Source organism: Salminus brasiliensis, chromosome 3 (genome assembly GCF_030463535.1).
Source record: "Salminus brasiliensis chromosome 3, fSalBra1.hap2, whole genome shotgun sequence".
Classification (NCBI taxonomy): Eukaryota; Metazoa; Chordata; class Actinopteri; order Characiformes; family Bryconidae; genus Salminus; species Salminus brasiliensis.
The window spans coordinates 43,268,429-43,282,903 of NC_132880.1; the positions used below are offsets into that span (position 1 = coordinate 43,268,429).

At 42.0% G+C, this 14,475-nt stretch overlaps 1 protein-coding gene across 2 annotated transcripts in view; it reads right to left on the reverse strand.

Annotated features, from left to right (window-relative positions):
- Nucleotides 1-6,662: 6,662 nt before the first annotated feature.
- The window catches only part of angpt1 (angiopoietin 1), an 85,440-nt gene continuing 77,627 nt past the window's right edge, over nucleotides 6,663-14,475 (reverse strand). For both annotated transcript variants that reach the window (XM_072676300.1, XM_072676299.1), the window contains one exon: nucleotides 6,663-9,778. In XM_072676300.1, the coding sequence (XP_072532401.1) occupies nucleotides 9,568-9,778 (211 nt within the window). In that variant the 3' untranslated portion in view covers nucleotides 6,663-9,567. The remainder of the gene's footprint in view (nucleotides 9,779-14,475) is intronic.

Consider the following 14,475-nt stretch of genomic DNA (forward strand, 5'->3'; position numbering starts at 1 on the left):
GTACTGCGGAAGACTGCCATCTACATGAAGTACATGCCACCATGCTGCCACGAGTCCCTGAGTGCACGTTGTGCTTCTACACCCTGTATATCAATGGATATGGCCTGTCTTTTTGCGTTTCCCAATCCACACATGCCTCTGACATGTGAAGATCGCTGTCGGCCACTACTGCCATTCCACAAACAAACAAACAGGGGCCTCTCTCAGCTAGCCCTGCGTGAGGAACGAGGGAGGCACTCCCCTGGGTCTGCTTCAGCCGCGACCACTGGGAGGAGAAGGGAGAGGGGGGTCTGATAAACAGGGCTTTGACTGCCCCGTGCCCTGGAGCTTAGCCGTAACTCATCTGGCCCCACTAATCTGGACAACACCCCCACTTTCCCCAACACCCTTCCATTACCTCAGCCCACTCCTTCGTTCACACCGGCCCTCTAAACCAAACGTCGCGCTCACTCTTCCGATCCATCCATCACGGTGAACACCTATCGGGCTTCTTAAAGCAGGGGTCCCAAAACTCCGGCTGTGTGTTTATACTTCTAGTTCCTTTTTCAGCTGTTTGCGTCAAACGAATCAGGACGTTTTTGTTAAAGAGTGGCGCGGCCCAACGTTGTCTTGGTATTAAAGTCTCGAGGGCTTCTGCTCTCTAGCCAGACCGAATATCTGTTACTTCAAGAATGACAGAGTGTGCCAGTAACCACCGCTTGCACTTCCCAAATAAAGACCTTGGGATCAAGTACCGCTGGCCTTGTGGTAGGTTTTAAGAATGGGGCCTGCAGCCGTCAGTGTCGCAACAGGGCTGTGAATTTTAATAGAGTTTTGTTTGTTTCACGAAGAGAGGCCATTTATTTTACACCTGGTGCAGCGCCAGTGAGAGTCAAACAGATCTCACAAGCACTCCGAGTGAGTTTGAAAGGCCGAGGCGGAAAGTCAAAGTGCAAAATAAGTGTAATACTGGAAGGATATGCGAACGTCTTGTGAGGAAATCTTGATAGGTATTGAGTTATCACGATTGTTTGCTGTAGGTTTCACTGTTGGCCACGCAACGTGAGCGTAATCTCTGTGCTCTCACACTGTGGTCTGTTTCCATCCAGTGTTCTGTGCTGTTTTGACAGATGACCACTTCACCCTAATCTTGTTTCCCCTGGTAAACAGCTGCCTCGGAGTGGAGAAAATGATATTTGCCGCAGCGTAACTACGTTATCTTCTCCAGTAAATTAGATATCCCAACACTGACAGAGCACGCAGCAGGTTGAGGCTGTATTATTTAACTGGAAATAACATTTTCCTAAGACACCAAACAGCCCCCAATTTGAGGGCACCTGAGTTCAGTGCTGCTGGCTCACACTTCCTGCTGACATCAGTAGGTAACTCACATCAAATCGACACCAGACTGATGTACTGCATCTTCTTACATGCTTATGTTCTCCAGAACCTCAGGTAAACCCACTGATTATTTCCACAGCAGTTTGCTAATTGACATTTGAACTGTTATTTCTACCAGAAGACTCTGAAGACATGAGGCAGTAAATCATGAATTTATTCTTGATAAGTAATGTGATGTAACAAGTTAAAGCTGTTGATTGTCTTTGGCGTAGACCCTGTCATCAGCCCAGGTCTTGTACCATTGGGACTCTTGCAGATCCTGCTGAACTTTGTGGCAGGGGGCAGAGCCTACCTCGGGCATCAGTCGGGACCAAACTGGTGGTGGTGGGGAAGAAGGAGGGAGAGACGTGACGTCACTTCTGAAAGCAGCGGAAAAATGTGAGATTAGAGGACTTTTAACACAGGTTGTGGCTGGTGATTGGCTGAAGAACGGTAATGCTGCATTGGAGTCTCCTGGTAGAAATTCCGCTAGAGCTTTCAGTTCACCTCTGAGATATTCTTGTGGCACTGCCTTGTAGTGACCTATGGTTTGTGTCTACTTCTCGGTAGTAAACTGAAGAAACTGTCTAAATTCTACAGAAATTCTGTTCTCTAGTATTGCTGTAGGTTTTGCTCTGAATTCACTGAAGGCCTTGCTAATTAGTTGTTGGGTTGACTTAGGTGTTTTTAATGACAAAGAAAGCTAAACTCAGCATGTTTTCATGTAGGATAGATTAAAACTGACTTTACCGTTACGGACCAGACATCATCTAATGTAATTCACTTTCTATTTTTTAGTTTTTTTAAATTAAATATACAAAATGACAATCAACAAACAATATTATACTATATTACCCCTCATAATCTTCACCCACACCCATCCGGTCCTGCCCCATCCCACCAAACAACACACATAACCCCATATATACGTATTCGCACATAGTCCAGTACTTAGAATCTTCATTTCCAATCAGCCAGATCCTCACTGCAGCTGGAGTGACTTTATTAACTCTGGCTGAAGACAATTCTAAATAAAGAATAAAGGAGTGTAACCATTGTGTAATAGAAAGAGAATGAAGTGGAAGCCAGCGCTGAACCATAACTTTTTAGCAGCCGTCAGGCCTGCCGAACATAATTTACAAACTCTCCTTGCAAAAGGAAAAGTAGAACTGTCATGTAAAAGATGTAGAGACGGGCTTATTGAGAAATTCATATCAGTTAATGAATCAAATAAAATGAATTCTAATGACCATCTTCCAAAAAATAGCACCTCTGAATAATTCCAGAATGTATTCATAAGATTGCCTAAAGTAGTGTTATTACAGAGTGTACAGTAGGGACGAGAGGCTAGTCCCATCAGATATATTGTCTGTGGATTTTTTTTAAATGTATGAACTCATAGTCTGGGTTATTACAGGGATCAGCGACATTTTTCCATTTGACTTCCCAATTTAACTCCACATCTCTGTGAGGAAGACCTACTCCCCAGTCTTTCCTATTATGTACCTTTGTTTTTGAATGTGAAAGTGAGCAGAAATATGTAAAGACCATAGTCTTTCTTGGGGATTTTTCAAATCCATTCTACAATTGGATGATATCTTAGCCCTGCAACCCAAGAAATCTTATTGGTTTTGAAGGTGAATCTCAACCTAAGACTGTGAATTAATGAGTCAAGTTTACATTTTGAGTATATATGGTTCTACGCTCTCAAAAGAAGTTGTAGTAAGCTGTATTTTTTTGGGTACACACACGGTCACTGGGGTGGTACTCATAAGGTCATATCTTGGGTCCCTTTCATGTTCTGATGCAATTCTTTGTATAAAGTGTTGTAAAGTTATTTAAAAAATATAAAATGTATAATATATTATATAAATATACAAATATATAAATATACAACTAAAATATGCAAGTTTCACAAGTAATAGTGATTGTTGTTGTTTGCCTTTAATCTTCATTTAATGCACACAGTTGGACCTGAAGGACCATATTGTGTCTTGGAGTGTACAGTATACTGTATATATTTGTGTCCAGAGTGAGTACACTGTCTATAATTCATAAGATTTTACCTCTATAATATTGGTATGATACTGTCTGGTATAGTAATCTAAAGTAATTGTCTAGTTCTCAATAGAGAATTCTCTCATCCTGTAGATTTAATGTTCCTTACAGGCCACAGTTTTCAAAAGATCAGTGTTTTTACCTAGTCAAACACTCTGAATTTGGGGGATTCGCAGTATACAGTGAGCTAAATTTGGACCGGTGTAGTTGGTAGTACTGACATGTCAAGTTCAACTCACGAGTACAAACTCCCGAAGACGGGAGGACACTGTCCTGTGATTTTGCAGTTGGAACAGCGTTATTGTGCATAATGCATTCTGGGATATTTGGCTATGTCAAGTCCACACTCCTGATGTGTCCTCGATAACACGAGCAGCACAGGAACACATCCGGCTGTTCGGACTGTACTTGGGTAGATGTGAACTTTTGAATGGAGCAGTACTCCGGCTGCAACTGATGGCGTTTCATGAGAAGACAGATCGAGAATCGAGTTGAATCAGGTGTGTTTAATGAGACAGAGTGCTAAACTCTGCAGCGCTGTGGCCTGAAAGGATTTTCATGAAGGATTTTAGTGATTTTTGAGACCAGGAATGTTCTTAAGCAAAGTTTATATTTTGTTTATATATGATTGTACGATCTCGCATGTAAAGGTACTAAGCTGTGTTTTTTGGGTACAAACATTGTGACTGGGGTGGTACCCTCAAGGGGATATCCTGGGTTCCTTTCATGTTCTGTTGAAAACATTAATTTTTTTTAGTATCGAGGTTTTTACTCCAGACTCTTGCTTAAATTTTTATTTTATTTTTAAAAGATAACTTTTAACATTCATTTCACGCGGACAATCAGACCATGTTGTGTCATTGAGTGTACAGTATACTGGATATTTGTGTTCAGAGTGGGCTTTGTCTGAAAACAATGCAAGTAGCTAATTTCAATATGCAGACATAGAAATAGAAAGTGAATTACATTAGATGATGTCTGGTCCGTAACGGTAAAGTCAGTTTTAATCTATCCTACATGAAAACATGCTGAGTTTAGCTTTCTTTGTCATTAAAAACACTTAAGTCAACCAATCAACTAATTAGCAAGGCCTTCAGTGAATTCAGAGCAAAACCTACAGTAATACTAGAGAACAGAATTTCTATAGAATTTAGACAGTTTCTTCAGTTTACTACCGAGAAGTAGACACAAACCATAGGTCACTACAAGGCAGTGCCACAAGAATATCTCAGAGGTGAACTTAAAGCTCTAGCGGAATTTCTACCAGGAGACTCCAGTGCAGCATTACCGTTCTTCAGCCAATCACCAGCCACCTGTGTTAAAAAGTCCTCTAATCTCACATTTTTTCGCTGCTTTCAGAAGTGACGTCACGTCTCTCCCTCCTTCCTCCTCCCCACCACCACCAGTTTGGTCCCGACTGATGCCCGAGGTAGGCTCTGCCCCCTGCCACAAAGTTCAAAAGTTCCACAAAAGACATTATGCATTTGTATATGGTGTAAGCGTTTTCTATTTTTGCTCGTCTTGCACCACAGGGATTGCCGTTGCACTCTCCTTTAACCATTTGAAATAAAACCAACCACTAAATTCCACTTTTGGCTTCATGAAAGGAATTGCTGAAATCGTGCCATGGCCAGTCCGAGACTAGCTCTGATGTTAATAACAGAAAGCATAGCAAATGCACATTGTACATTTTAGTCTTTGGCATATGTCTTTGGCACATAAGGGCTAAAACCGGTTCTGTAAGTTGCAGCGGTTTCTGATTGTGGCTATAAAGAATAGTGGTGTTCAGCCCATTTAATCTTTTGGCACAGCAAATTGCCTTACCTATTGCGCAGACATATCATGAGCTATGTCAGACATACTCTCTGTAGAGTGTTAGCTCTCCCGCGTTTCTCTTACTGGAATTAGATAGTGATCATTCAGCTCCTTATAAGGAAATATCTAGTTTATTTTTGGAGGAATTTCATCAAATCTAAAGCTGTGGAATAAAATTACAGTATAATATCTTTTTTGCTTTTTGTCCAGGCGGCTCCGTTTCCGTTTTTCCAGTTTTATCGGTTATATTATGGTGTGCTGTGTCTCAGGAGGCAGGGATGGCTTTTCCTATTCACGCTGCAGGTATGGTCTCTGTCCTTATCTGATTTGGCCCAGGGCCTGACGCTTGTCTGTAGACTAGGCCTGCTTCTTCTCTGGGGCTCTGGGGGACTGCCGTCCCCCTTCTACAAACAGGAAATGATCCGTCTTCAGAATAGCCAGTGGCCCAGGGAGGCATGTGAGTCAGTCTTCACCTAGCCACGTCTCGGACAGGCGCGGCAGCGGCGAGGCTTCATGTGGGCTCTGGACCGCATCAATGTGTCATCGATTCAATATGTGAAACTGTACCCCAAAATTGCAGAGCACTCGCTCCTGGGCTCGAGCTCCTGCGATTTTATCCTGGACTCGAGGTTACCTCAAAACCATCATTCACCATCTTGAGTCGAAAAGGGTTCTGATGTTCCTCTTTTGTGTGGGTTTCAGCACTACATCTGGCCTGCCTGCTTCTACATTGTGTAACCAGGCCCATCTGATGGTGGCTGCGTTCCAGAGGAGCTGGTGGGTCATTGCAGGTGTTGAGGGACAAACAGCGGTTCGCGAGCAGAAAGCGTTTGCTTAACCCTCCTAGTAGGGTGGAAGAATGTCAGCTATGGAGTGACTTGGCCATCCTGACAGCATCGTTTGACACCTCTGCAATCTGTCACGGCAGTGGCAGTGCATGAACATGACAATAGCAGCGCAGCTTGCTCAACACCATCTGCTGGAGGAACGTGTGTTCTTGCACTTCCTCCTCTTTGTCTGGGTGTAAATGTGGACTCTGGAGTGTAATGGGACAGAGGTGAGCTCAGTGGTGACCTTAAAGGGACTAGATCACAGAAACTAAGTGATATCACAAAAAGAAAACAGCATGTTGACATATATCCACCTCGGTGTACAGTTCAGCCCCATTAATTTCATTATGTCATTATGTTGGGGCAGCTGTGGCCTAAAGGTCAGAGAAGGTGAGATAAGTGGGCTATGGACCAGAGGGCTGCCGGCTTGATCCCCTGGACTGACACAAAAAGTCAGAAGTGAGGCTCAGGGGAAAAAAATTAAGAATAATAGACGAGTATAATAGTAGAATATTGACCCGTTAAATCTCGAAACACAACCCGGTAATAACACACATTTCCCGAAGGTTACACACAAATGAAACACTCACAAGCTCAGACTTTGAGAATGCGAGACCTCAGTGCATCACATGCATGGTTTTATTTAGACATCACAAAATTTTGAATGTTACAAAGAATGTTTAAATAAAATAGCAAATGTACAGTTTTTTTTACGAGGTAATAGTAGAGTCTCTGAAGGCAGTCTGTGCTAGCATTCCTATTATTTCAGTTACTTCTGTAGAGCAGAGCATATCCTATGGCTCCAAAAGAGAATAAAAAAACACCTCTTTCCTCAGGAAAGCAATCGTACACGAACACACATTAAATTACAATATTTTATGTACGCTAATAAACGTCATGCTGTTGTTTAATATGCTCCAGATGCTGAATGGCTTTCCTATACAAATGACTGTTGTTTTTCTGTAACACTTCACAGATAACTGCATGTAGGTGTTCCACACTGATACTTCTGCATTAGAAGTACAGTGCACTAAAACGAGTCGTTAAGTTTACTAACCTTCAGCTGGGACCTATTAGAACCGTGTTTTCAAACTTCGCTGATGAAAGAAAAACAGACTGGAATCTCAACCTCCAGAGAAATTAATATGTGTGGACTTCAGATCAGTTAAAGATAGAGCTTGCATGTGTGTGTGTGTGTGTGTGTGTGTGTGTGTGTTTGATGGTTCGCAAGCTAAAAATACAATCTCGCCACGGGCCTGCCAAGTTCCCAAAATAGACTGTAAAGACATACAAAAGAGATAAAATAATCTTTCTTGCATACTAAAACAAAACATTCGCACCATGTCCTTATTTAAGCAGCAATTATGTACAATTGCAAAGTAGAAAAAACAAACACAGGGAAAAAACACACAATCATACCTGTAGAGTATATAAAAGTAATGTACAGTACCATCAGTCCTAGCCATTCTTACTGAAGTAAGAGCAGTTTCAATAATATGCAGTGAAGCTCATATTCCAAGGCCTGGAAGATGCCTACATTCCACAGTTTCACTTTTCCCTGCTCTCTCACACCTGACTAAAGTGTATTCCTGCAGATAAATCATTAACCTGTGCAGTGCAGAAGAGTCCAGGTCTGGGATAGAGGGATAAAAAAAAGCCAATAAAAATAATACCAATAATTACTCCTAGCAAATGGATTCATCAAGAATGTACTGTATATGGAACCCGGCTGAGATGGGAGTCAGCAATAAGTCTACAGTGAGTTTTTGCATTACATCGCACCTTATAACGGTCTGATCCTGAATTGATTTATTCATGAAACTGGAACAGGGATGAATGTCCATACTGTGCATCTGAACCCTGGCCTGTATCTTAAAAAATAAAGGTGCTTCAAATGGTTCTTTGAGGAAGCATTAAGAATGTTCCATGTTTATAATAGAGCTGTGTGAGTGTGAAGAACCTTTAAATTGATAGAGAACCTTTACAAGGTCTAAGTTCTTCACAGTTCTTCACATATCTATCATAAACATGGTTCTTTATAGGCCTGTTTACACCTGGCACTACCATGTGTTTTTGGTGATCGGATCAAGTTCAGATTTTCTGCTTGAAAAGCATGCAGGGTGCGAAAACACCCTCGAGATGCACTGTGATCCGATTACGATCGGATCGGTCAAGCCACATTAGAAGGTGGTCAGAGACGGATCTCGTAACTGGAATGGGCTTTCTGTGATCGGATTCCAACAGGCAAGTGGAAATATGCCTGGCAATTTTTTTTTATATGATTATAATAATAAGTACTTGATCCCCTTTTAGTCATCTTATGTGTGTGTTTGTGCATGTGAGTGTGCGTGTGTGTGTGTGTGTGTGTGTGTGTGTGTGTGTGTTCACTCTCACACTTACTGGTCAGTGGGAGCAGTATTATTAGTATTTGTTCCCTTGTGGTTTAAATAGTCCAATGCATTTTCTGATAGAGCAGGTTTGGGAAAGCCAGAACCATGTATTGTTCCATGGTGTTGTAGATCCTCCACGGTTCCGCTATACTGTTCAGTCTCCCAGAGCAGGACAGTTTTGATAAGAAGTCATTGATTACAGGAGGTTAAATGAAATTGCTGTATGTGATGATGTGATTTTTACACAAGAAAGTAAAATCTGGTCACATTTTAATGACAGTGTCAATGCTAGGTGTAAACAGGCCCTGTGGAACCAAATATAGGATTAGGATAGGAAACCCTCGCCCTTGGAAGCACCTTCATTTTTTAGAGTGTGTATTCACATTGTAATGGTGAGCATTAAGGCAGCTGAAGGTCACTAAATTTCAAAGCCAATAAAAATAATGCAGCGATCTGAACACTGTAACAAACACCATCAGGTGGACCTTATTCTCTGGATTCCGTGTGAGTCAAACTTCTCCTTCACATTATACCTTGGTTGACTTCTCTGAGCTGCATGCTTTGCTTCTCCTCTCCTTTCATGAGAAGTATGTACAAAAGAAAAGAAAAGGCTGTGTAGGTATAAAAAGCGTAACAATAGAAAATAAGGCATTCATGTCCCAAAAGTAATTGTGCAACGTAGTTTGTAAAGATATGTTAATGGCTCACTTTTGGTTTTCAGAAGACATTCCAGCTGCTGCAAGTTCACAGGGAGACTAGCGAGCCAAATAGGCTGGGGGGCTTTACAGATGGGCAGCTCTCTCCCTTCAAAGGGGATGTGCCTGCCTCAGCAGTTCACAGGGATGTGAGTGACCCGCCAATGCCACTTGAGTTCGTATCTCTGATATATAAAAATACGAACCGGCCAAGAACGCTCGTCTAAATTCCCAGAGAGCTTACGCTCCGTTGCGGGCTGCGGGATAATAATAGCTCACCTTTCTCTTCGCTTAATCCCTGTTTCCATGAGGGGTAGGTTACTCGTGGAATTTGAGGGGGCCCACACAATCCAAGTTTCGTGCATGTAGCTAACCAGGCCACGGAAAAAGCAGTCATTCGATAGTGTCGCAGACCCAAACTTAGCCCTTTTTCAAGAATGTTGCCGTCTGTGGTTCAGTGAGGAACTCTATGAAAAGTCCAGAGGTCGGATCATCATGGAGGTTGCTCGGAGAGAGTAACTCGGGCCTTTGAAGTAATGCCATTTGATGCCGTTGAGTTTGCCAACATGTTGCCCTTGGGTGTAATACATGCCATTCAGGTTGGATGGGCCGCAGGCATCGAACCACCAGCCTTTAGAGTGGGAGACACAAAAGGATGAATTAGTAAGTTCATTAATATAAAAGTATCTCCACTGATTAACTCCATTGATCAGTGTTTTGTTCTAGAAAATGGGCAGAAATTAATCAAAGGCAGTGCACCATTTTTTCCACCAATTTATGATAAATGGACCAACAGAAATAGTCAACATCTGAATAAAATCTCTTTACATTAAAGCTATGAATAATTACCCCAGTAAAGTTACTACTCAATCAATGACAGTATGCTGCTAATTCAGGTGCCCCATACTTAACCAGTACTTAATTAATATTGCTGTAGTTAATAGTACTGTAGTAAGGCAATGTCATTCTATAAACTGTAGGTCTAAGCCAGGAAAAAACAGACCTATGTCCTGGGCTATTCTTGTCCTTATTCAGTGTGGAAAACTGTTGATGTAGCAGACTGTATGCCAGTGGTCAGTGTGGTATAGGTGAAGAGTGAGTGGCAGTTCAAAGTGTACAACAGGTTTGGAAATGATTAAGCATCCAAGCACTTCCAGGCACAGAACTGAAATACCTGGGCATAACACTCAGGAGCAGAATAGAGTCCAAACAACAGGACAAATACATTTTAATGCAACTCTCCAGGTGATCTGATACTGCTGTTCTCCACCTGCCAAGCTAAAGTTCAGTGATCAAAACATTTATTTGCTTTAAATATGGAAACTCTACCAATATAGAGTTCTCCTTTTACCACAGCCCTCTTTAAAGATGCCAAAGAATGGAGGACCTTCGCATACACTATTAAAAATACTGGTGCTACAAAGGGTTCTTTGAGTGATGCCATTGAAAAACACATGCATGAGTGTGAGGATTATTTGCACATTTATTTTAGGTTTAAAGAACCAATTCTATGGTTCTTTATACTTACATCTCTTTTGCAAGCATGGTTCTTTATGCAACCAAAAGCAGTTCTTCTATGAGATCATTCAAATAATCTGTTGTAGCATCTTTACTTTTAAGAGTGTATCTGAATAATTAGATATAAACTCAACACATGGGGCAATGCGATGGCTCTGTGGTAAGAGCACTGGGCTATTGATGACAGGGTTGTGGGTTTGATACCCAGGCTCAGCAAGCTGCCACTGTTAGGCACTTAAACCTCTCCGCTCCCCAGGCGCCGCAGCAATGGCTGCCAACTGCTCCAGGCACATGTGGTAACTGTGTGTGTTTGCTCACTAGTGTGTGTGTGTGTGTATGTGTGTGTCCATTGCACACATCACGGATGAGTTAAAGGTGGAAGTCAACACTAAAAGAGGGCTGTGAAACAGACAAATCCTCCAAAAACCAAGCTGTTTCCTAACTTCTCATTAATATTTAAGCACCCAAATGTTACATCAGCGTTTATGCCCTTATCCAAGTTGGCAGCACGTCATGACCGCAGCTTTGTCTAATACCAATAGCCGGTGAACGGACATCAAAAGTGTGTGTATCTGTGCTTGGCTAAAAGCTAACCCTAGCTTAGCCTAACACTGGCTGTGTTGGCAGGAATCAGTGTGTTTCATTCTAGGGCCAGCTCTTTGGGTTGTAAATGGGCATTTAAAGCTGATTCGACACTGAAAGTGGATAATCTACAGCTTTTAAACACATTGTTTTCAATGGGATGCGCAGAGCTCAGCGGTAAGCTCAGCAGTAAATGCAGTCTGCTGGGGTCATATAAAGTTCAAATGACTTCAACCTTTGTGCACCGTGCATCAGCCAAGTCTCAGCAGACACACAATGATACATCTGGTAGTTCCCTCCAACATGGAGAAAAGGCTAGTTTCATCTGTTTCACATATAGTTTCACTATACTGTCAGAAAATGCCTAACATGACCTATCAAGAAAAGGTTTGTCAAGGTGTCTGTCAATTTTTGTTCTTTCAGTTTTTCTGAAACCAACCTGCAAGTCAACGTGCCGTCTCCAACTAGCCAGACCACACAGTATAGTGGGCTATTAAAAGAAGACATTTGCGCTGGACACACACAGTGACAATAGGCACATGTTCCCAGAGTGGTGGGCAGCCATTGCTGTGACGCCCAGGAGGGTAAAGGGTCCAAGGGCCCAACAGTGGCAGCTTGCCAAGCTCGGGTATTGAACCCACAACCTTATCATGAAAGTCTCAGTTTAATCTCCTGTGGCGAGAACCACACATACCACAAGAGGTGTTGACAGCAGCTTGTGTGGACCAGAGTGGCGATTGTAGCAAATTCTGAGTTCAGTGTAAAAGCAGCTCAAAAAAACAGCATTTTTTGACCACATCAAGGACAACTACATAACTTTGATGTACTTTGATGTAGACATCAGAGAACAAATGATGATCATTATTATTATAAAAGTTGTATTTTGTTAACAACAACAACAACAATGATGATGATGATGATGATGATGATATTATTATTATTAGGTAGCTTTGACCTGAACAGTTGTCATTTCTATCGCTTCACAGTCCATTGAGCTCAGCATTTGGATGGTCACACCCACACACTAACACTTACTGACACACTCACACACACGCACATACACATACAATCACTTCACTTGCAGATTGAGCCCACAGAATGCCCGTTGTGGCATGTCTCACTTCTGCTAGAAATCTTGGCCCCTCTTCACAAGCTCGAATGCCACTGTCATCTGTGACATTTCAACAGACTTCCAAGGGCCAAGTATGCTGCCCTTTTATTGGCATGGCTCAATCTGACTGAGCTCTCTGATTGGATGCTGATATTGCTTGTTACCAGGCTCATAAATTTTGGGTGGCTTATTGGGTCATGACTGTGGCCTCAGCTGTGACTGGAGCTTTGTGACCTTGGTTGCTTGCAAAACCACACATGAGCCACACACAGTACTGATTAGTACTGAGTGTAAACAGGGGTGAAATACAAACCTAGCACTCAGATTGTAAGACCTAGAGTGAAATACATGAACATTGCTCTGCATACAAATGCATATATGTAAAGCTATTTATCAGTCAGTCAGTAAATAGTGATTTCCCAGATTGTGCAGTTTGTCAGTAAAGTTACTGAGATGTTGGTCCAAAGAAGACTTTGGTTGCTGACTTCTTTGTGAACTCTAGACACTGTATGGATCTGTTCATTACTACCAGCAGCTCACCTGATTTCCTTTAAAGAGCCCATCTTAGATAAAACAGGGTGGTGTCCAAAACCTCATATAACTGTACAATGCATACAATTGTAATTAATAGGGCCCATCCTGAACTGCAGTAGTATGGATGCATGGTTCAGGGCCTGGTAACCTATGTGCAAATGCTAATGAACGTAATGCAGAACCAAATTTCACAAGCGCAAGTTTAACCCAGGAACCTTTGTCTGTAAGCCGTTATCAAGTTAGCAAATTGATTTTGCTCTCTTTAATCTTTAATCTCCCTCCTCCACATGAGTGCTCATTAGCGAGGGAAGCAAAAGTTTACGGATATCGTTGTGGACATGAACAGACTTGGATGTACCCAGACAAACTTTTTTAAATAAAAAAAGGGGGCTTCATAAAGTCACTATAAAGTTTTCACCGTCATTCCCCAGCCTTTCAGCTCTGCCTCGCCACCTTTTTCTTTTTCTTAATGCGCTAAGGCGTCTCCGAATTATTAATGGGTGTGCCTTTGGGCGTTGGGCACATGCCTGTGTTGACAACTCACTGCCAAGAAAGTAATGCTTGTCTAACTGTTGATGTCTGTCTAGTTCTTTTCAGCCTGTGGCGCACCTGTGTTTTCCGTTGCCACGATAGAAATATGGCAGCCTGATTGAACACACCTTATTTCGAGACCACCACGCCCATCAGCATAGATATATTTGAAAGCACAGGTGCTATTTAAACAACGCAGGCGGAAGGCGTGAAAACAGACTATTGCTGGTGTGTAAGATAGGGCCTTTGCTGTAAATGGGCCTAAAATGACACAATACAGCTGTGGAAAGAATTGTGATCTAGTGCTTTTCATTTATTTCCTCTTTTAAATAACTGCTGTTTACTGTCTTTTTCAGTAGGTTGAATGGGATTTTTACCGATGTTCTGCAAAGCTTGTCCGACCTAGCAACAGTTTCTATGAAAGAATGCGTTAGTGGAAAGAACATGGGTATATTATTTCTGGGCAGATCCTAAGTAAATATAATCACTTCCAATTGAGAGGCTTTCACTGGCCTGCTGTTGTACTTCTCTGTCCAGTTCCCTTTCAGTCCATGTATATTCAATGTGCCTGATCATGTTATTTAATTTCCACAGATGATCATCGTAATGTAGATTTAGGAGGACAGGACCCCTCTGAGTCAACTATGTTCTCATGCTCTGTGTAATGATGTATCACAGCTATCTGAAACCACAAAGGTTCCTTTGGGAAAAGGAGTTCGTGTTCAGGGGAGAAAAGCGAGGAATTCATATATTCAAATAGATACTTGAGGAACGGCCCATGTTGGTGAACTCTTTACAGGATGTTAAGGTCCACAAAGACCTCATTACTCCTCACTTTAAGCAATAGGCACTTTCTCTGCCAGAAAGTAGTGGTCCTCAAACTAGAGTCTGAGTCTGGGCTATCCACTCTGCTGCAGGTTACTGTGTACCCTGTATGGGGATACTGGAGGATAAACAATGCAATTAGATGTGTTACTAAGTGACCACTTAGGCGGCCATTATATTATTATAATTTTTATATTATATGCCCTATATGGAATCATTGGGCAGAA